At 41.4% G+C, this 21,393-nt stretch overlaps 1 protein-coding gene across 1 annotated transcript in view; it reads right to left on the bottom strand.

Moving 5' to 3' along the window:
* The window catches only part of tdrd1 (tudor domain containing 1), a 90,619-nt gene that overhangs the window by 56,150 nt on the left and 13,076 nt on the right, over window positions 1-21,393 (bottom strand). The window contains exons 4-7 of the mRNA XM_043713164.1: window positions 20,581-20,713; window positions 8,007-8,109; window positions 7,132-7,192; window positions 2,150-2,236 (exon numbers count right to left, since the gene is read on the bottom strand). Of these exons, the coding sequence (XP_043569099.1) occupies window positions 2,150-2,236; window positions 7,132-7,192; window positions 8,007-8,109; window positions 20,581-20,713 (384 nt within the window). The remainder of the gene's footprint in view (window positions 1-2,149; window positions 2,237-7,131; window positions 7,193-8,006; window positions 8,110-20,580; window positions 20,714-21,393) is intronic.

The raw sequence follows: 21,393 nt of genomic DNA, 5'->3' as shown, positions 1-21,393 counted from the left end.
AGATGGATTAGCCATGAGAAATGCATGGATGACGTAGGAGGATGGGTCTGGGTGGGATGCTCTTCAGAGGGTCGACGTGGACCCATTGGGCCCAATGGCCTGTTTCAATACTGTAGGGATTCAGTGATAAAATTAACTGTATTATCTGTCAGTTTGGAAGGCATCGATGAGACATTTCAAACATCATGCACAGTTTTAGTCCTCTTATTTAAGATTGGATGTAAATGAATTGCAAACACTTCATAATAGGTTTATTAGGTTGATACCCTGAATGAACTAGTTTACTTGAGGATAGCAAGGTCAGGCTAATGTTTAGAAGAATGAGTGATGAATTGATTAAAGTATATAAGAACCAGAATAGGCTTGACAAGACACTTGCGAAGAGGTGCTTCCACTGGTGGGTCAGTCCAGAACTAAAGGTGCAATATTTTAAAATTAAGGGCCACCCATCCAAAATAAAGATGGGGTTTTGTTTCTATCACATGGTTGTGCAGCTTTGGAGCGGTCAGCATCAGGCAGTCAATGGGGATGGGGTTGCTGAAAATTTTTAGACAAAGATGGGCAGATTCTTGTTTGGTTCGAAAATCAAGAGTTATGGGTGGGGTTGTGGGAATGTGCTTCTGCTTCTAATTTTTTGGTTGTAAGACTTTTCTGCATCCATCAAAAAAAAATGATAATCAGAACAGTAATGATTAGTTTGTGCTCTAGATCTGTACACTCAGAAAAGGCTGCCTGAACTCAGGTCGTATAGCTGTTACAAGTAGCAGATGAGGAAAATGACACTTGAGCCAAAGGTGACATTACACAACTCGTGTTAACACAATTGAAAGGGGGGGGGGCGTTTTCAAACCAAGCAGCAATTATGTTGGTAAACTGATTCTTGGGCACTCAGTTAACAAAGTGCAAAAGCACAATGCACTTTACAGCAGATGTGCAAATCACAAGGTTTGTTCCAGTAAACAATATTTCAAACAGATCTCCTGAGAGTATCCGACTGGTGATTGATGCTTTGCATCCAATTGGATCCGACAAATAAGTCCTGGAGAGACTTAATGATTGTTATTTGTATGACCAAAAACAATATATTCTCATCAGGGTGAGGTATGCCAGCTCTCAAGCTGATCATTATGTAAAAGATTTTCTCTCGTTTTGGATGGGGTGAATGTATGGCGTCTGGAGGATGTGTACATAACAACAGGTTCTCAATTTCTCAACTAAATTACACTATGATGGCTATCCTGTGTCACTGTTGAGATGTCCTAAACTCCAGTCCTTCTTAATAGTATCAATCTTGTTGTCAGTGGCACCGTGATACAACATAATCAGAACAGTATTGTTGGAATAAGGTCAAAGATGACACAACACTAGGTTATAGTCCAACAGGCTTATTTGGAAACTCCGGCTTTCGAAGTACTGCTTCATCATTCATTCTTCATTCGAAAGCTGGTGCTTCCAAATAAACATGTTGGACAAAAACCTGGTGTTGTGTGATCTTTAACTCTGTCCAACCTAATCCAACATTAGTACCTCCAAATTATTCTTCGAATAGTACTTGAAACTCTATTATTGGTCTCCCGGTTTACCAGCAGAGATTGGTTTTTTATTGGTATAAAATAAAGACTGTTTGACATTTGAATGAAAGACCCTGTGTTGTGCTGGCTTAAAATACTCGACCACAACAATGTATTTCCATCTTCAAAACAGTCCCGTAATGATTGGTCTAAATATCAGAACAGGTACATTAGTCAAGATTACATTTTTTTCCTGTTTGATTCATACAGCAAGAGGAAAGTATTCTTTCAACTCTAACTGGAATCAGAGAAAAAAAGGAGTACAGCAAATCCAGAGGTTCACAAAGTCAATTCAATTATCTAACCATTATGACCTTACATCTACATGAACTGTCATATATTTTAATACTAAAGAGGCCTTAGACACTCATTTTGTCATTTGCCGTCTTTCTTAGGGGTCACGACTAAAAAAAAAGGAAAGAAAGCAGGCAGCAAAACTAACACTTTTTAAAGAATGAGATTCTATGTAGCAATGGAAGTACTGAGTCCAATCATAACCTCAAGAATTGATTAATATTCAGTGCCTTAGGGGAGATGATGACGAGGCTGAAATTAGACAAAACAGGAATAATATTTACCTGCAAAGTTGATTCTTTTGGCAATTCCATGCATTTCAGATCAGTTAATTGAATTTTCTTTTTCTCCATCGTTTTGGTAACTGAACACTAAAAAAGATTTCATAATAAAAAGAGACAAATTAATTGAGCAAATTATTATGACATGTTTACTGCTTTATAAGGCCAACTGGTAGGTGCTTCAAAACGGTACAGTAATAAAATATGCGCCATGGCTTTAAGGGAAAATTTCTAGAATTCTAATAAACCAAAACAAAGATTTTAATCTGTGGTATAATGTTTGGTTAAGCCCCATGTTTCCAATTTTATATGCAAAACAATTCCTTCCCGTATTCTGTACTAGATCTGTCTTTCCTTTCAATAGGACAGATAGATTAACATGAAGTATTCCTCTGAAATCATTAAAGTAAATAATAGGAGACTAAATGCTACAATGAGGCTTTTTTTTTTCCCTTCTTGATACACTATTCATTTCCCTACATAGAAGAAAAACACAAAATGCATGGCAATGTCAATGATGGCCTATTAGAATTGGAAGAAACAATCAGTTGAATGAACATATGTTGTGAAGGTCACATGGGAGGAAAGTATTTAGGTATGATAGGAAGTAATTGAATTCATGCAAGACAGAGAGGGAACTAAAACATACACAAAAACCACAAAGAACCCAAATGATTGAGAGATTCGAGCAAGATACAGAAGCAGAGAATTTTATGGTACAGGAAGCCATTCAAGTCATCATCTCTGTACCTGTTTCTCAAAAGAGCTACTCCGCTAATCCCATTCTCCAATCCTATTTCTGTAGCCTTCTAAATTCATCAATTCCAAAAATTTATACAGCTTTTTTGAAACCTTGCACTCCAAATCCTAATAATACACTGAGTGAAGAAGTTTCTCCTCATCTCATTCCTGGCTCTCTTGCTGACAATCTTGAAATTGGGAACTCTAGCTCCTAACATTCAGGAAACAAAAACAGAAAATTCTTCTTTATCCTGTCAAAATTGTTCATAATTTTGAACTCAACAAGCCAGTTCAATCTTCTCACCTCAGAGGTGAATAAGCCCAATTTGTGCAATCTTTCCTTGCATGGCTCAAAGGTAGAAGACAGAGGGTGGTGGTGGAGGGTTGTTTTTCAGACTGGAGGCCTGTGACCAGTGGAGTGCCACATGGATCAGTGCTGGGCCCTTATACTTTTTGTCATTTACATAAATGATTTGGATGCGAGCATAAGAGGTACAGTTAGTAAGTTTGCAGATGACACCAAAATTGGAGGTGTAGTGGACAGCGAAGAGGGTTACCTCAGATTACAACAGGATCTTGACCAGATTGGCCAATGGGCTGAGAAGTGGCAGATGGAGTTTAATTCAGATAAATGCGAGGTGCTGCATTTTGGGAAAGCAAATCTTAGCAGAACTTATACATTTAATGGTAAGGTCCTACTGGTTTCCTTCCTATCGGAAAGACGTTGTGAAACTTGAAAGGGTTCAAAAAAGATTTACAAGCATGTTGCCAGGGTTGAAGGATTTGAGCTATAGGGAGAGGCTGAACAGGCTGGGGCTGTTCTCCCTGGAGCGGAGGCTGAGAGGTGACCTTATAGAAGTTTACAAAATTATGAGGGGCATTTATAGGATAAATAGACAAAGTCTTTGCCCTGAGGTGGGGGGAGTCCAGAACTAGAGGGCATTGGTCTAGGGTGAGAGGGGAAAAGATATAAAAGAGATCTAAGGGGCAACTTTTTCACACAGAGGGTGGTACATGTATGGAATGAGCTGCCAGAGGAAGTGGTGGAGGCTGGTACAACTGCAACATTTAAGAGGCATTTGGATGGGTATATGAATAGGAAGGGTTTGGAGGGATATGGGCTGAGTGCTGGCAGGTGGGACAAGATTGGGTTGGGATATCTGGTTGGCATGGACAGGTTGGACCGAAGAATCTGTTTCCATGCTGTACATCTCTATGACTCTATCTAAAATCCCTCATTCCTGGTTCATTCTAGTGACTCTCCCTTGCACCCTCTCCAGGGTTTTAGCATCCTTCCTTAAATAAGGTGCCCAGAACTGGACACAATACTCCAAATGTGATTTGACCAATGATTAGTAGGCATGCGCCATCAGCTCACTGTTGAAATACTCTATGCCTCTATTTGTAAATCCAAGAATCCTATGTACTTTAACAACTGTTACATTTTACCTGACTAGCTTCAGAGAATAATGCACTTGAACCCAGAGTCCCTATGTGCCTGTACAATTGAGCCTGTATTGTTTCTCAGTGTTCCTGCCACACATTATCTCACATTTATCCACATTGACATTCACCTGGCAGGTGTCTGGCATTTGGCCAACTTGTCAAAGTCCCTCTAAATTCACTACTCTCCCTAGCTTCATATCAGCAAATTTAGAGATTTTGCCCTTAACACATATTTCTAAATTATTTACATAATCAGAAAAAGCAAAAGGTTTCAACACCAATTCTGGGGTTCACCTCTTTCAATTAATGTCCAGTCAAAACAAATACCCATCTACATCTACCCTCTATTTCCTTTCTTTTAGTCAACTTCTAATCCCTGCCGCCAAGTACCTGTTGATGACAAACATTTCTAATATGCGAACTAATCTGCCATAAGACACCATAGCAAATGCTTTCTAAATATACAACATCCACTACCCATGTCACCTTATCAAAAAACTTAATTTATCAGAGATGATCTGACCTGGACGAAGCCATGTTGATTGTCTAATAGTAACTTATTTTTCTCTGAAGTCTATGTTTACCTGATCACATTATGGCAACCCATCAGTTTTCCCACTATTAATATCAGGATGACAGGTCTGTAATATCCTGGATCAATTAACCCTTTCTTAAACAATGGTGTCACATTAGCAATCCCTCCAGTCCACCAGGACTAATCAGTGTTCAGAGGGGCCTGGAAAATTTGTTAATGGCTCCACATTTTGCTCCCTTACCTCTCTCAGCAATCTATGATACATCCTATACTGGCCTGCTGACATGTCCACCTGGAATGCTGTCAGCCTTTTTAAGCACCTCTTCTTTTTATCTACCATTATAGTATTTGGTTGCTCAACACTCATTTTCAACGAGGCCATTGTCACCATTTTCTAATTTGGTAAAGACAGAAGCAAACTACGCATTTAGTACCTCTGTCATACCCTTTGCTTCAGCAAGCAACTTAGGCTGCTTGTTCCTAATGGGCCCACTTTATCCTTCATAAATATCTCAAATTTATGGAGGATAGCAAACTGAGTATTTTAGAAGGAGAGATCAGAGGGGTTAAATATATTGGAGGATCAAACCAGGAAAACCTGTCCAGGCAATAGATGGTGAGACCACATTTTGTCTTGGAGTTGAGGGGCACTCTTGTCACATCAGTAGTCAGGATGCGTAAATGGTTTAAGGTACAATTGGAAGTGAGGGTTTGCTAAGATAAAAAGGGGTAATTATTCACAAGCCAACTTCTGTCCAAGCTAAGGTACTAATTCAATCACATTAAGACTGAATGGCATGGGCATTAAGTTAAATGTATCTGACAAGATGGATGGGTTGTCCTGGTGTGACTTGATCTGCTGGCAGAATGGAAATGTGCTGTAACAGTTAGTGTAAATGAAGGAAGGAGGTTAATCCTCGACATGGGAAGACCCCTTTCGTTGATCCTCTTCCTTGTTCATCCTTACCCAACTACTGAAATTTACATACACCACAAGACTCCAGTTTGTTCAATCATGTTCACAGATGCCTTCATCCTTAAAATACAAACCTTTTTTGTTCTCATACACTTAATTTCCCTGGTATAGCTCCATTCTAACAAAGTCCAATTCAGGGTTTAAGACATTTAACTGCATTAGCAATCCAGTAGCAGACTTAAGAACAAGGAACATAGACTTCAAAGCAGGAGTGACCATTCAGCCCCTCAGGCCTGTCTCACCATTCAACAAAATTATGGACGATCTGTCCCAGTACAGTCTTAGCTAGACTACATTAAGCACAACCAGACCTCAATCTTGTCTGTCAAAACCATCTATGCCAGGCCATTTTACAAAGTATAACAAAACCCTGGTTACCTTCTCACTACCAAGATCGCCAGAAACCCTTCATCTCATCTCCAACTCATGAGAAATCTGTTTAATCTTGACACTAAGGTGAGATCACATGATTAATTCTCTCTGCCAGCAGGTACCCTAGTCTCATTACCTTTTCAATTTAATACTTCCCCAGACTTGCTCCATCCCTAACCCAAAACCTGTGTCCTTCTATTTTAACTCCAACCGTGCATTTTCCCTGCACATTTCAATCAGAAGATGCAACTCTTGTTCTTTTTAACTCCAGTCCTGGTTTAACTCAGAATACCATAAACTATTTCCAGGCTCTCAGGTTAGCTATTGTTATAAATAGCTCTCACTTAGTTAAGTGCAATTTTAAAGGAAAGCCCTACAAAGTTTAGCCGCATTATCTGCAGCAACAGCTTCTTTTCTCACCCCTGCACCAAGACGTTCAGACAAGTCCTCTCCCTCTCCGCGCTCTCCTCCACCCACCCACACACACACACATACTTTCTTGGCTTCTTGATCGACATAGTTGAAAGTGTGTTGCTGGAAAAGAGCAGGTGAGGCAGCACCCGAGGAGCAGGAGTGCCGATGTTTCGGGCTACCTGACCTGCTGTGCTTTTCCAGCGCCACAGTTTTCGACTCTGACTCTCCAGCAACTGCAGTCCTCACTTTCTCTTGATCAACATGCTCACTAACTTGCAATGATGTAGGATAAATAGAAAGATAAAATATTAATAAACAGTATTTTTTAAAAAGTAATATTGAGAAATCACATTTTCAGAGCCAAAGACCACGACATCGAAAACAGTTTTGGTTTGGTTGACCAATAATAAGCTATTCTTTTGCACCATCTTTGTAAAAAAAAGGATTAACACATTCTCTTCCACTGTCATTACTTTGTTCATATACAAATTAATGATCTACCGCATGATGTTCTGCAGGCAACTTCTCTTTGGTTAATCTTTGATGGTCCTCAGGCCGACTGCTAAATCCAAACAGAAGTTTGTTATTAAAAAGTTCACATTTTCTTTCATTTGCTGTTGCCAAAACGAATAACTTCCAGTATTAAAGTTTATCAGCTAATTTTACACTAGCCTCAAAACAGTATTTCAATCGAGTAAATAAAAACAAATCCAGTAATGAACTAACAGTGAACACAGGTGTGTCTACTTTTATCATTTTACATGGGCAAACTGCAAGCCAAAAAATGCTTTTAGATTCAACAACCAGTGAGCAACTATAAAAGGATGCAAACATCCACATCTCAAATTTCATGCCATTCTGCTAATATCGTATTTTAACTTAAAATGTACTCATCTATAGGCTTTTGCAAGAACTATACCCACAGGGGTGGCACACAGTGGTTAGCACTGCTGCCTCACAGCGCCAGGGACCCGGGTTTGATTCCTGCCTCAGGTGACTGACTGCGTGGAGTGTGCACATTCTCCCTGTGTCTGCATGGGTTTCCTCCGACAATCCAAAGATATGCAGGTCAGGTGAATAGGCCATGCTAAATTGCCCATAGGGTGTTAGGTGCATTAGTCAGGGGTAAATAAAAGGGAATGGGTCCGGGTGGGTTACTCTTCGGAGGTTCGGTGTGGACTTGTTGGGCCGAAGGGCTTGTTTCCATGCTGTAGGGAATCTAATCTAACACATTTCAAAGAATTGGGCATAAGAAAGAGAATGCAGACAAATGGATTTCATGTAAACTGCTGCTCAGATGTTACTGTTAGTGTGTTCAATCTTTAGGATGCAAGAGGTAGGATTGACATCAATGCCACTGAATAATTCTCACTTACAGAGGCTTTGCAGGTTTACATATGGATTTGTGCACTGGCCAATCAATCTTCTGACATTTCACTGAACAATATAGCTGCTTGCATTGTGCACATCGATTTAATCCTGAAAGAGGACAGAGAACAAAATATTCAAATATTGTAAAAAAAGTCAATTTCACACAATTAAATATAAAATCAGAGTTTTGGAACCAAGTTCTACATGTACACAAATGTCATTCAGCATATTCTCTTCAGTCCTCTTCACCCTTCCTTTCTTTGAATTGCTCAGGTGGTTCCCCATCAACCAGTCATTATATATCAACATATGATTAAATTCCCGACAGTGTGGGAACGAGCCCTTCGGCCCAACAAGTCCACACTAACACTCTGCAGAGTAACCCACCCAGACCCATTCCCCTGCCCTATATTTACCACTGACTAATGCACCCACCACCATGGGCAATTTAGCATGGCCAATTCACCTAACCTGCACATCTTTGGATTGTGGGAGGAAACCCACGCACACGGGGAGAATGCGCAAACTCCATATGGACAGTTGCCCGAGGCAGAATCGAAGCCGGGTCCCTGGTGCTGTGAGGCAGTAGTGCTAATCACTGAGCCACCGTGCCACCCATGAAAAACTTAGGCCACAACATCAGTTACAAACCACTACCAAGACATTTCTAAGGTAATTCACAACCTTTGTACGCAAATTGTTCCAAATATGATCCGAAATCTGTATGCGCTCCATCACAGATAGCTTACCTTCATCTTTTGAACAACATCTATTTCTACCCTGCCTTGACCCATCTGCTGTCTGAACCTACATTGTGATCTACTTCAATGCCTGCCTGGCCTCCCATTCCGCTCAATAAAAACATGTGCTGCGTGTCCCCAGTGTTGCACCAAGTCCCACTCAACCATCCTCCTTTCACACGTTAATCTATAATGGCTTTTAATCAACAAATAGCTTCATGCTCAAACTGAAATCCATTCATGAGCATACCCCTCTCCTTTCAGCTTTGATCTTGCATTAAATTATCCTTTTCACACGTGCACCTCGGCTCGCTGATTATTTTTTCCAATTTTTTTTCCAATTACTGTTCTTCCTTTTAGTCTCCCCAAAGCACAACTCAAAGATTCTGGTTATCTACCCTTAAAAATCATTACTAACATGGTCAATTTAAGTACACATCAAATGTGATGGAGGAACTTTTTGTTAGCTAAGGAAAAGGTAGGTGTAAGTGGTTAAAATAAATTCATGTTGATAATATTGATGTTTTACGATAAGGACATTAGTGTTCCCACAATGTATGCTAAAATGATACACAGTCGTAACTATGGTTTAAAGTCTTGATCATTCTGACCTGGGTTCAGGTATGGCCATTACATTACTCTCATTTTGAAGAGAAACGTATAGAGCTTTCAGCGGTGTGGAATTTATTAAGAAGTGTGGCAACACCCATTTTGACAGGTGCAACTTGTCATCTTTTATGCTTTTCATGAGTGGCGAGCCAAGATATTCGCTATGCAGGGGCAAAGAGACGGATAGAGAAGAGCGAGTGAGGGAAGATGTTGCATGCATTTATTGGAATGATTCAGCATAAGCACTGGTGGGAGGGAGGAACAATTGCAGAGAGATAGTTTGAGAGAATTGGACTATAGGAGGGACATTACCCTGGCAGAGTAAAGTAGGTCATGGACCTGCTGCCCAAAGTGTTGGCCAGTCCTCCAGACAGGGAAAACTCAATTTCAGACCAAGCTAGCATGGTCTGGTGTCACAATCTTCACTACTGGTCCTGCGGGAAGGAGTCCCATGTCTGTGCCAATTTGTCCAGAAGGACCTCCAAGACCCTGCTTGCAAAGTGGTAAGCAATTTCACTCTGCCTACCATATCCAATTAAATGAGAAAGCATGCAGAACAATTTTGGATTGACATTGCTTGACCATGGAGCATCAATGGGTTTCAGGTTTGCTCCACCTTTCACTTAGATTGCAGTTATTTTGAAGTTCAACCCAATTACCCAGCTTCAATTCATTACCCTTCTTTTCCTTTTCTAATTAAACCCATCTCATAGTTGTCAAGATTGGTCACTGAATTCTAAATCAGACAGAAATCATACCATGAGGAAACTGCACAATGATCTCTGAAATAGTGTTGTGGACCGGTAGATCTCATTGTCTCATTCTAGTTACAATTTCTATTTTTGCTAAACGTGAAGTAAAAGTTTCTTCTGTAAAATTAAGTACTTTTTAAAAATAACATGAGAGCATAACAATTTTATATAATAAAAGTTAAACGGAGGTTGAGTTTGTAAATTTATTCCAGACTGAGTTAGACAAGGGAGTCAAGTGTTATGGAATAGGTCAGCCGTAACCTTAGAACAAAGAGAACAAAGAAAATTTACAGCCCAGAAATAGGCCCTTCGGCCCTCCAAGCCTGAGCCAATCCAAATGTACTGTCTAAACCTGCTGGTCAATTCCTAAGCATTTGTATCCCTCTGCTCACGCATCTGCCCAGACGCATCTTAAATGAATGCACCGTGCCTGCCTCAACCACTTCTGCTGGCAAAGGCCCTTCGGCCCTCCAAGCCTGAGCCAATCCAAATGTACTGTCTAAACCTGTTGGTCAATTCCTAAGCATTTGTATCCCTCTGCTCACGCATCTGCCCAGACGCATCTTAAAATGAATGCACCGTGCCTGCCTCAACCACTTCTGCTGGCAATGCATTCCAAACGCCCACCACCCTCTGTATGAAGTACTTATCGAGTGTATTCCCCTTAAACTTTCCACCTCTCACCTTGAAAGCATGACCTCTCGTTATAGAATCCTTCACCCTGGGAAAAAGCTTGTTGCTATCCACCCTGTCTATACCCTTCATGATTTTGTAAACCTCAATCAGGTTCCCCCCTCAATCTCTTTTCTTCTAGTGAAAATAAACCTAACCTACCTCAACCTCTCTTCATAGCTAGCACCTTCCATACCAGGCAACATCCTTGTAAACCTTCTCTGCACCCTCTCCAAAGCGTCAAATCCTTTTGGTAATGTGATGCCCAGAACTGTACACAGTATTCTAAATGTGGCCGAACCAATGTCTTGAACAATTTTCTTGGAGAGCAGGTCTCAAGGACCAAATGGCATACTTCTACCTCCAAGTCCTATGTTGCAGTTTTTCAGTAGGCTCTCTTTTCCCTTCCAAACCAGGTAGAGCCTTCGAATGTCCTTTGAAATTTCATTCAGTCTTCTAAATATTCCTGAAATGCCTTCTTGCATCCAAGCCCACTTGCTAACTCAACAAGTCCCATCTCTTCAAATAGAAGATCACTTCTCCCCAGTGCACTGTTCAATGACTACCAAAAAGTCTCATCTGCTTTGAACAGGAGTAGAGTATATTTAGTCTTCCTTCCTAGATGTCTCAATCTGAGAATCTATGTCTATAAAGATAGCTGGGTTTCTTTTCTCAAAGATGCAAACTGGCACTTTATTTTCTATAGAGTTCAGCCTTTGTCTTTCCCATGATAATCAAATTACAGGCGTATCCTTAAGGAGGGTTTGGCATGATTTCACCATCTTCCATTCCAGGACATTTTACACTATGTCAAAGTAGACAGCTTAAAACATAACCACTTTATTAAGTCTTGCAATTCTGAGATCATATATTCCAGCCCGTTTACAGGAAACTACATCTTCATTTTAGTGGTCATTCAGAAGCAGCATTTTGACCAAATCAATAGGTCGTGTAAGCGATACCATGTCAGTGCTGGAATCTGAGAGAAAAGACTTCAAACCAATAATTTAACAGTCCTCCTGGATAGGAATAAAACTGGTACAACTTGTTTCCCTTCATATTAACCAATGTTTAATCGGTCAACAACCACATGAGCAATCTGCTTTATCTTCAATCTCACTGCACTGCTGACACTTTTCCATAAATTCATAGTTCCTTCTATTACAACAGTGAATATGTTTGAAAAATTATTTCAATTAAATATTTTGCCACTTTCATAGACTCTAACAAATATTATGTAAATTTAATCTTTTATTTACTCTCAAAGCAGAATTCAGTGAAGGATTTTTTTCTTGTTCAATCATCAATCTCCACTTTCTCTGTCCAGCTGTCAGTGACATTTTTTTTTAAAAAAAAGATGCAAATAAGCTTTTCGAATAAAAAATATGTTCTTCAAAAGGCAGGGGCAAATGTTAGATATTATGTTGCAAAAAAGACAGATATGAACTGCATTCCATACAACTGCTCTCAAATTATTAGGTGCTAAGTTTTATATGTAAATGATGTCTGTTGCCTTAAGCTAACTGATGAGAAACTGAATATTTTACTGCAAACGTCACAATAAGAGCTACTCATGTAACTGTTACTTACCTTGTATCACGTAGTAGCATTATATCCATACCAGAGAATAAAGACAAACTTCCAGAAAACTAGTCACCTTGAACACCAACTCCAACTGTTCCTAACTAATTTAAGGAAATGAATGAAACAACTGCAGTTCTCCTCTAACTGGTCAGATTGATGAGGTGAACTTTAATGCTCAGACCCATTCGCAGCAAGAGATAATACCATACAAGAAATCAACAAGTGCAAAAAGCAGATTTCTCAGTGGTTATAGTCATAGAGAGGTACAGCAAGGAAACAGACACTTCAGTACAAGTCGTCCATGCAAAGTAGATAGCCTAACCTAATCTAGTCCCATTTGACAGCACTTGGCCCATATCCTTCTTCACCCTTCCTATTCATATACCCATGCAAATGCCTTTTAAATGCTGTAATTGTACTAGCCTCTACTACTTCCTCTGGCAGCTCATTCCACACACTCGCCACCTTCTGCGTGAACAAGTTGCCCCTTAGGGCCCTTTTAAATCTTTCCCCTCTCACCCTAAACCTTTGCCCTCTAGTTCTGGACTCCCTCATTCCACAGAAAAGACCTTGCCTGTTTGTCCTATCCAGACCGTTCATGATTTTATAACCTAAGATCACCCCTCAGCCTCCGATGCTCTAGGGAAAAGAGCTACAGAATATTCAACTGCTCCCTATAGGTCCAATCCTCCAACCTTGATAAAATCCTTGTAAATCTTTTCTGAACCCTTTCAAGTCTCACAGCATCATTCCGATAGGAAGGGGACCAGAATTGCATATAATATTCCAAAAGTGCCCTCAACAAATGCCCTGTGCAGCCACATGACCTCCCAACTCCTATACTCAATGCTGTGACCATAAAGGAAAGCAAATCAAATGTCTTCTTCAGTGTCTTACCTACCTGAAAATTTACTTTCAAGGAACTATGAACCTGCATTCTAAGGTCTCTTTGTTCTCAACACGCCCTGGGAACTTACTATTAAGTATAAGTCCTGCTCTGATTTGCATTTCCAAAATGCAGCACCTCACATTTTTCTAAATTAAACTCCATCTGCCACCCCTTGGCCCATCTGATCAAGATCCCTTTGTACTTGGAGATAAACTCCTTTGCTGTCCACTACACCTTCAATTTTGGAGTCATGTGCAAACGTACAAACTCTATGTTCACATCCAAATAACTTATATAAATGATGAAAAGTCCTGGACCCAGCACCGATTTGTGTGGCACTCCACTGGTCATAGGCCTCCAATCTGAAAAACAACCCCCCTCCCCCGACAAAACCTACCCTGGCTTCAACCTTTGAGCCAGCCCTGCAACCAAATGGCTAGTTCTTCCTGTATTGCGTGAGATCTAACCTTGCTAACCAGTCTCCCATGAGGAACCTTGTCGAATGCCTTACTGAAGTCCATTGAGATCAAATCTACATTCTGCCCTCATCAATCCTTTGTTACTTCTTCAAAAAACTCAATCAAGTTTGAGAGACATGGACTTCCCACAAAGAAAGCCATGCTGCTTATCCCTACTCAATTCTTGTCTTTCCAAATACATGTACATCTTGTCCCTCAGGATTCCCTCCAATAACTTCCCCAACACAGATGTCAGGCTCACTGGTCTATAGTTCCCTAGCTTTTCCTCACCACCTTTCCTAAATAGTAGCACCACATTAGCCAATGTCCAGTCTTCCGACACCTCACGTGTGACTATCGATGACAAATATCTCAGCAATGGTCCCTGCAATCACTTTCCTTGCTTCCCACAGACTTTTTGGGTACACCTGATCAGGTCCTGGAAATGTATCCACTTGTGTGTGTTTCAAGACATCCAGCACCATCTCCTCTGTAATACAGACATTTTTCAGGATGTCACCATCTATTTCCTTACATTCTATATCTTTCGTGTCCTTCTCCACAGTAAATACTGATGCAAATACTCATTTAGTATCCTCATCTCCTGCAGCTCCACACATAGGCTGCCTTGCTGATCTTTGAGGGGTCCTATTCTCACCTCAGTCACCCTTTTGTGCATAATGTATTTCTTAAATTGCTCTGGGTTCTCTTTAATCCTCTTCCCCAAAACTATCTCATGTCCCCTTTTTGTTTTCCTGATTTCTCTCGATTCACTTGATCTATCCTGTCTATACCAGACAAAAGCTTCCCTCTTCTTCAGAATCAAACCCTCACTTTCTTTAGTCATCCAGCATTCCCTATACCTTTCCTTTCACCCCAACAGGAATATACTGACTCTGTACACTTGTTATCTCATTTCTGAAGGCTTCCCAATTTTCAGCTATCCCTTCATCTGCAAACATCTGCGCTCAATCAGCTTTTGAAAGTTCTTGCCTAATACCAAAATTAGCCTTCCTACAATTTAGAACTTCAACTTTTAAATCTGGTCTATCCTTTTCCATCACTATTTTAAAACAAATAGAATTATGGATTCTGGCCCCAAAGTGCTCCCTCACTGACACCTCAGTTACCTGCCCTGCCTTATTTCCCAGAAGTAGATCAAGTTTTGCACCTTCTCTCGTCGGTACACCCACATACTGAATCAGAAAATGTTCTTGTACACAATTAACAAATTCGTCTCCATCTAAACCCTTAACACAATGGCAGTCCCAGTCTAGGTTTGGAAAGTTAAAATCTCCTACAATTACCATCTTATTATTCAGACAGATAGCTGCAATCTCCTTGCAAATTTGCTTCTCAATTTCTCCCCGACTTTTGGGGGAGGCTGTAATGCAATTTTAGTAAGGTGATCATCACTTGATTTCTCAATTTCCTGGATGTATTCCCAACAATATCCTAAGTACAGCAGCAACGCTATCCCTTATCAAAAATGCCATTTCCCCCTCCTCTCTTGCACCCCCAACCACCCCACAGCCACCACCCTTCCTTTCTATCATTCCTATAGCATTTGCATCCTGGAACATTCAGCTGCCAGACCTATTCATTACTCCACTGGAAGTAACCCAGATAATACTATCCTCGAGGACTCCTTTTCAAATTCCTGCCTAACTTCCTCTCCTCTCCCTTCAGAATTTCATCCTTTTCCTTTCCTATGTCGTTCGTTCCAATGTGTTAATGATCTCCTGCTGGTCCCTCTCCCCTGAGAGAGCATTCTGCACCCTCAGATATCCTTGATCCTGGCACCAGGGAGGCAACACAACATTCTGAAATTTCTCTGCCAGCAGCAGAAACGACTGTGCCTCTGACTAGAGACACCCGCATCACAATCGATCGCTTGGAACCTGACGTACCCCTCATTACATTAGAGCCAGTCTTGATACCAAACACTTGGTTGCTCGTGCTACGTTTCCCTGAGAGTCCATCACCCCCTACATTTTCCAAAACAGCATACTTGTTTGAAATGGGGATAGCCACAGAAGACTCCTGCACTACCTGCCTCCCTCTTTTACCTTCCCTGGAGTTAACCCATCTACCTGACTATACCTGCAGTTTTTCTCCCTTCCTATAACTGTCATCCGTCACATCCACCAGCTCTTGTAAATTTCTCATTGCCTCTAACTGCTACTCCAGCTAATCAATGCAATCTGATAGGATTAGCAAGCAAAGAAACTTCCTGCAGACATAATCTTCAGTAACATGGAAACTCTCCCTAAACTCGCACATCCAACAGAAATAGCGTACCACCCTACTAAAGGCCGTCTTTACTCCTTAACCATCTACAGAACCAGAAAATAGCATTGTCTTTTTGCTCTAAAAAGGTGCTCCAGGCTAACTTAGTACTTATGGTTTACATTTTTAAAATTGAAACAAGAGACAGATCTCAATAAAATATACAATCAAGAAAGAACCCATACTACTCACTATTGCAGACTTACAGCAAGGTTACACGTTAAATTTATACACTTCGCTTCTCCTATGTTGCGAGCTCTCCCACACAGGTTTCCCCAAAGTCAGCTGTGAATTTCGCTGTTTGTTAATTTTTCCTGGGCACAGTCTAATGTCATAGAGATGTACAGCACAGAAACAGACCCCTCAGTCCATACTGATCAGATATTCCAACCCAATCTAGGCCCATCTGCCAGCACCAGGCCCATATCCGTCCAAACCCTTCCTATTCATATACCCATCCAAATGCCTCTTAAATGTTGCAATTGTCCTTGCTTCCACCACTTCCTCTGGCAGCTCATTCCATACACGTATCACCCTGTGAGAAAAAGTTGCCCCTTAGGTCTCCTTTATATCTTTCTCCTCTCACCCTAAACCTATGTTGTCTAGTTCTGGACTCCCCCACCACAGAAAAAATACTCTGCCTAATTATCCTATCCATGCCCCTCTATAAGGTCACCCCTCAGCCTCCGACTCTGCAGGGAAACCGCCCCAGCCTGTTCAGCCTCTCCCTATAGCACAAATCCTCCAACCCTAGCAACATCCTTGTAAATCTTTTCTGAACCCTTTCAAGTTTCACAGGAGACCAGAATTGGACGCAATATTCCAAAAGTGGCAACATCCTTGTAAATCTTTTCTGAACCCTTTCAAGTTTCACAACATCCTTTCAATAGGAAGGAGACCAGCGCAATATTTCAAAAGTGGCCTAACCAATGTCCTGTACAACCGCAACATGACTCCCAACTCCTGTTCTCAATACTCCGACAATAAAGGAAAGCATTCCAAATGCCTTCTTCACTATCCTATTTACTTATGAATCCATGAACCTGCATTACAAGGTCTCTTTGTTCACCAAACTCCCGAGGACCTTACCATCAAGTGTATAAGCCAGCTAAGGTTTCCTTGCCCAAAATGCAGCACCTCACGTATCTAAATTAAACTCCATCTGCCACTTGTCAACTTATTGGCTCATCTGATCAAGATCCCATTGTAATCTGAGGTAACTTCTTTGCTGTCCAAAACACCTGCAACTTTGATGTCACCTGCAAACTTACTAACCATACCTGTTATGCTCACATCCATATCATTTATATAAATGATGAAAAGTAGTGGACCCAGCACTGAATCTTTTGGCACTGCACTGGTCACACACTTCCAGTCCGAACAACAACCCTCCATCACCCTCTGTCTTCTACCTTTGAGCCAATTCTGTATCCAAATGGCTAGTTCTCCCTGTATTCAATGAGATCTAACCTTGCTAACCAGTGTCCCATGGGGAATCTTGTTGAATGCCTCACTGAAGTCCATATCGATCACGTCCATCATTTTGCGCTCATCAATCCTCTTTGTTGCTTCCTCAAAAAACTCAATCAAGTTTGTGAGACAGGATTTCCCACGCACACAGCCATATTGATTATCCATCAGTCCTTGCCTTTCCAAATACATGAACATCCTATCCTTCAGGATTCCTACCAACAGCTTGCCCGACGTCAGGTTCACTGGTCCATAGTTCCCTGGCTTGTCCTTACCACCTTTCTTAAATAGTGGCACCACGTTAGCCAACCTCCAGTCTTCCTGCACCTCACCTGTGACTATTGATGATATAAATATCTCAGCAAGAGACCCAGCAATCACTTCTCTAGCTTCCCACGGAGTTCTGGGGATTTATCCACTTTTATGCATTTCAAGACACCCAGCACTTCCTCCTCTGTAACATGAGCATTTGTCAAGATGTCACCATCTATTTCCTGACATTCTATATCTTTCATGCCCCTCTCCACAGTAAACACGATGCAAAATACTTGTTTAGTATGACTCCCATTTCCTGCGGCTCCACACAAAGGCCGCCTTGCTGATCTTTGAGGAGCCTTATTCTCTTCCTAGTTACCCTTTTGTCCTTAATGTATTTGTAAAAACCTTTTGGATTCTTTTTAACTATTTGCCAAAGCTATCTCATGTCCCCTTTTTGCCCTCCTCAGTTCCCTCTTAAGTATACTCCTACTTCCTTTATACTCTAAGGATTCACTCAATCTACCCTGTCTATACCTTACGCCCTCCACGTCCTCTGAGACAGATGTTTCCCTGGCCCCTCGCCCTTCATTTTCACCATTGACATCCAGTCGCTCTACACTTCTATCCGCCATGACCAGGGCCTCCAAGCCCACTGTTTCTTCCTCGCCCGACACGTGGTTGGTGAAGCCCTCCAGCACATCTCATCCACATCCTGCACCTCCGCTCTCAAACCCCACCCCTCCAACTGCAACAAGGACAGAACCCCCCTGGTCCTCACCTTCCACCCCACCAACCTCCGTATACATTGCATCATCGTCCACCATTTCCGCCAACTCCAAACGGACCCCAACGCCAGAAATACATTTCCTTCCCCAACCCTATCAGATTTCTGTAAGACCGCTCCGTCCGCGAATACCTTGTCAGGTCCACGCCCCCTAACAACCTCCCCTCCCCTCCTGGAACCTTCTCCCACCACTGCAGGAATTGCAAAACCTACGCCCACACTCCTGCTCCCCCCTCCTCACCTCCGTCTAAGGCCCCAAAAGAAACCTTCCACATCCATCAAAATTCCATTTGCTCTTCCATGCGTCATTTACTGTATCCGTTGCTCCTGATGAGGTCTCCTCTATATTGGGGAGGCAGGAAGCCTACTCGCAGAGCACTTCAGAAAACATTTCCCGAACACCCGCACCAACCAACCCGACCACCCCGTGGCCGAGCACTTCAACGCCGAGGACATGCAGGTTCTGGGCCTCCTCCATCACCTCCATCTTACCACCTGGAGGATGAATGCCTCATCTTCCGCCTTGGGACTCTCCAACCCAATGGCATCAATATGGATATCAACAGTTTCCTCATTTCCTCTCCCCCCACCCTACCCCAGTTCCAACCTTCCAGCTCAGCACCATCCTCATGACCCATTCCATCTGTCCATCTTCCTTCCCACCTATCCACTCAACCCTCCCCTTGAACCTATACCTTTACCACCACCTCCATCCACCTATTGCACACTCAGCTACCTTCCCCTCCACCCCTACCCCCTCCCATTTATCCCTTCACCCCCCTGCCATGGCTCCCAGATGCATTCCTGATGAAGAGCTTTTGTCCAAAACGCCGATTTTCATGTTCCTCAGATGCTGCCTGACCAGCTGTGCTTTTCCAGCATTAGATTTAACAGTCTGGTGATATCCACTCATCAGACTTGGAATGTCAAATTGGTTTTCTTCCCACACATGCTACCAGACCTGCTAAGTTTCTCTTGCAATTCATATTTTTGCTTCAGATCTCCAGCTGTTTTATTTGTCTCAAAGGAGTAATGCTGAGCCCAAACGTTTTATGCTTCAGGAGAGATTGGCTGGAAATGACGCAAGACATAGTAGAAATGTGGCAGCCTCGTGCAAGGATACAATGATGCCACAGACACGGAAGGTAAACGGCGTCATAAAACTCCAAAATCTAGTTTTCCTGAACAGCATGCCTCAGATCAACACACTTTGTAGCTCCACTCTTTCATCGCTCACTCCAAGTAACTTCCCACAACCTTTTTCTGTGAGCCATTACTGACCATTACCCTCAAACACGTGATTCTTCAGTTTCACTCCTTGCAAAAGACAGCACAAAGGAGCAAGAACAAGTCTTCCATACATTGCCACCTTTACTGCTATGGAAAGTCTCGCAATTTAGTTAAGCAGATTCTTAGTATGTGCAGATAGAATTCCCTCTTGATACAAAGTTAGGCACAACATACCTACACAGCACATAACACTCACTAATGTTGCCTGGCGAAGTCAATGAGAAATCATGATTTTCAAAATTTTAGATGCTAGCGTTCAGAAGCATGCTAACTTTTTCACCTTGTCAACTTTAATTCACATCTTGCACTGTTCAAAGTACTTAAAAAGTATCCATTTGAATTAAAATGTATCAGTTAACAAGTCTGTTAACTAAATTACTGATTGTTTTCACTTTTTAGAATAAATTCTACTCAAAAATTAGCAATGGGTAAATCTACAGGAGCTACTGCTACAGCTTACATTTTGGTCTTTTTTTTTAACACACTGCCCAAGAAACGTCCCAAAACCAAAAAAAAGGAAACTTAAAAAGTCTGTGAATTAAGTAAAATAAATGCTTTGTTTAAATTTTAATGAACAAAACCAGCTTAAAGATGAAAATTTACATGCTCCACAGCCAGTCTTGTGTCCTCATGATTAACATCAAGACCAATGCTGGAAAACATATTCATGCAAGCAGACAATCCTGAACTGCATAGGTAATTCACTTCCAATCTTATGAACGAGAATGTTGCACATTTATCTTCCCCAACTTAAATGGACTGCATTTCAATGTTTGACAACAACCTCTGAAGGAATTTGAGTGAAAATCCCTCCTCCTTTTCAGTGTAATCAACAAAAACTTTTCTATAGCACTCTTCAGTTTCATGCATGATTTTTGCGCTGGCTTCATCAGCTCATCCAATTCAATTACAGCGCACTACCATCAACACAAATTGCAGAAGCTTTAAATTTATCAACAAACTGGACAGCAAGCATAATAAATTGTGAGGGTTTGTGGGGTGGACCTAACAAAGGCAATTAGTACAGGTTTGGCAGTTATGACAGGATCATAACCCAAAGAAACCCAAACATATAAACAGAAAGCAGAAATTATCAACAGTGCTTTACCTGGAAGCCCACTGAAGATGTTACCTGGTATGGTGACGAAACATCTGGAAATCAACCTTCCAGCTTAGCGAGCAAACCTACATCCAGAACCTCAAACTAAGCTACAAATCTTCTCAAAACTCGCTATCAACTTTGTCATTTTCATAAGGAGCTTTGATTTCAAAGTTAGCTTCAAGAAGACTCGCAAATTGAATAAACATTTGAAACTGAAACTTAACGTTCAACGAACAAGGCAGTGGTTGAAAATGTTATAAGTGGAAAACAATATTAAGATATCCTTAATTGGTTGTTATTGCTCAATGTACAGTCGAAGCCCAGGGTTGGTCTATTACAGAGCTGTTTGAAAGCATAGCTGATGTGCCTCAGTTTTGCTAAGTCTTCCCCAATCACATCTTCAGAAATCAACCACTTGCAGAATTACATTCCTTGTGCTCATGTGGCTTTAGTTGTGCCCTTCCTGGTTGCCAATGTTACAGCCCCTCACAACCA

This window comes from Chiloscyllium plagiosum, chromosome 22, assembly GCF_004010195.1.
Source record: "Chiloscyllium plagiosum isolate BGI_BamShark_2017 chromosome 22, ASM401019v2, whole genome shotgun sequence".
Taxonomy (NCBI): Eukaryota; Metazoa; Chordata; class Chondrichthyes; order Orectolobiformes; family Hemiscylliidae; genus Chiloscyllium; species Chiloscyllium plagiosum.
The sequence above is the reverse complement of the archived record's forward strand: the minus strand, read 5'-3'. Positions and strand labels throughout refer to the sequence as shown.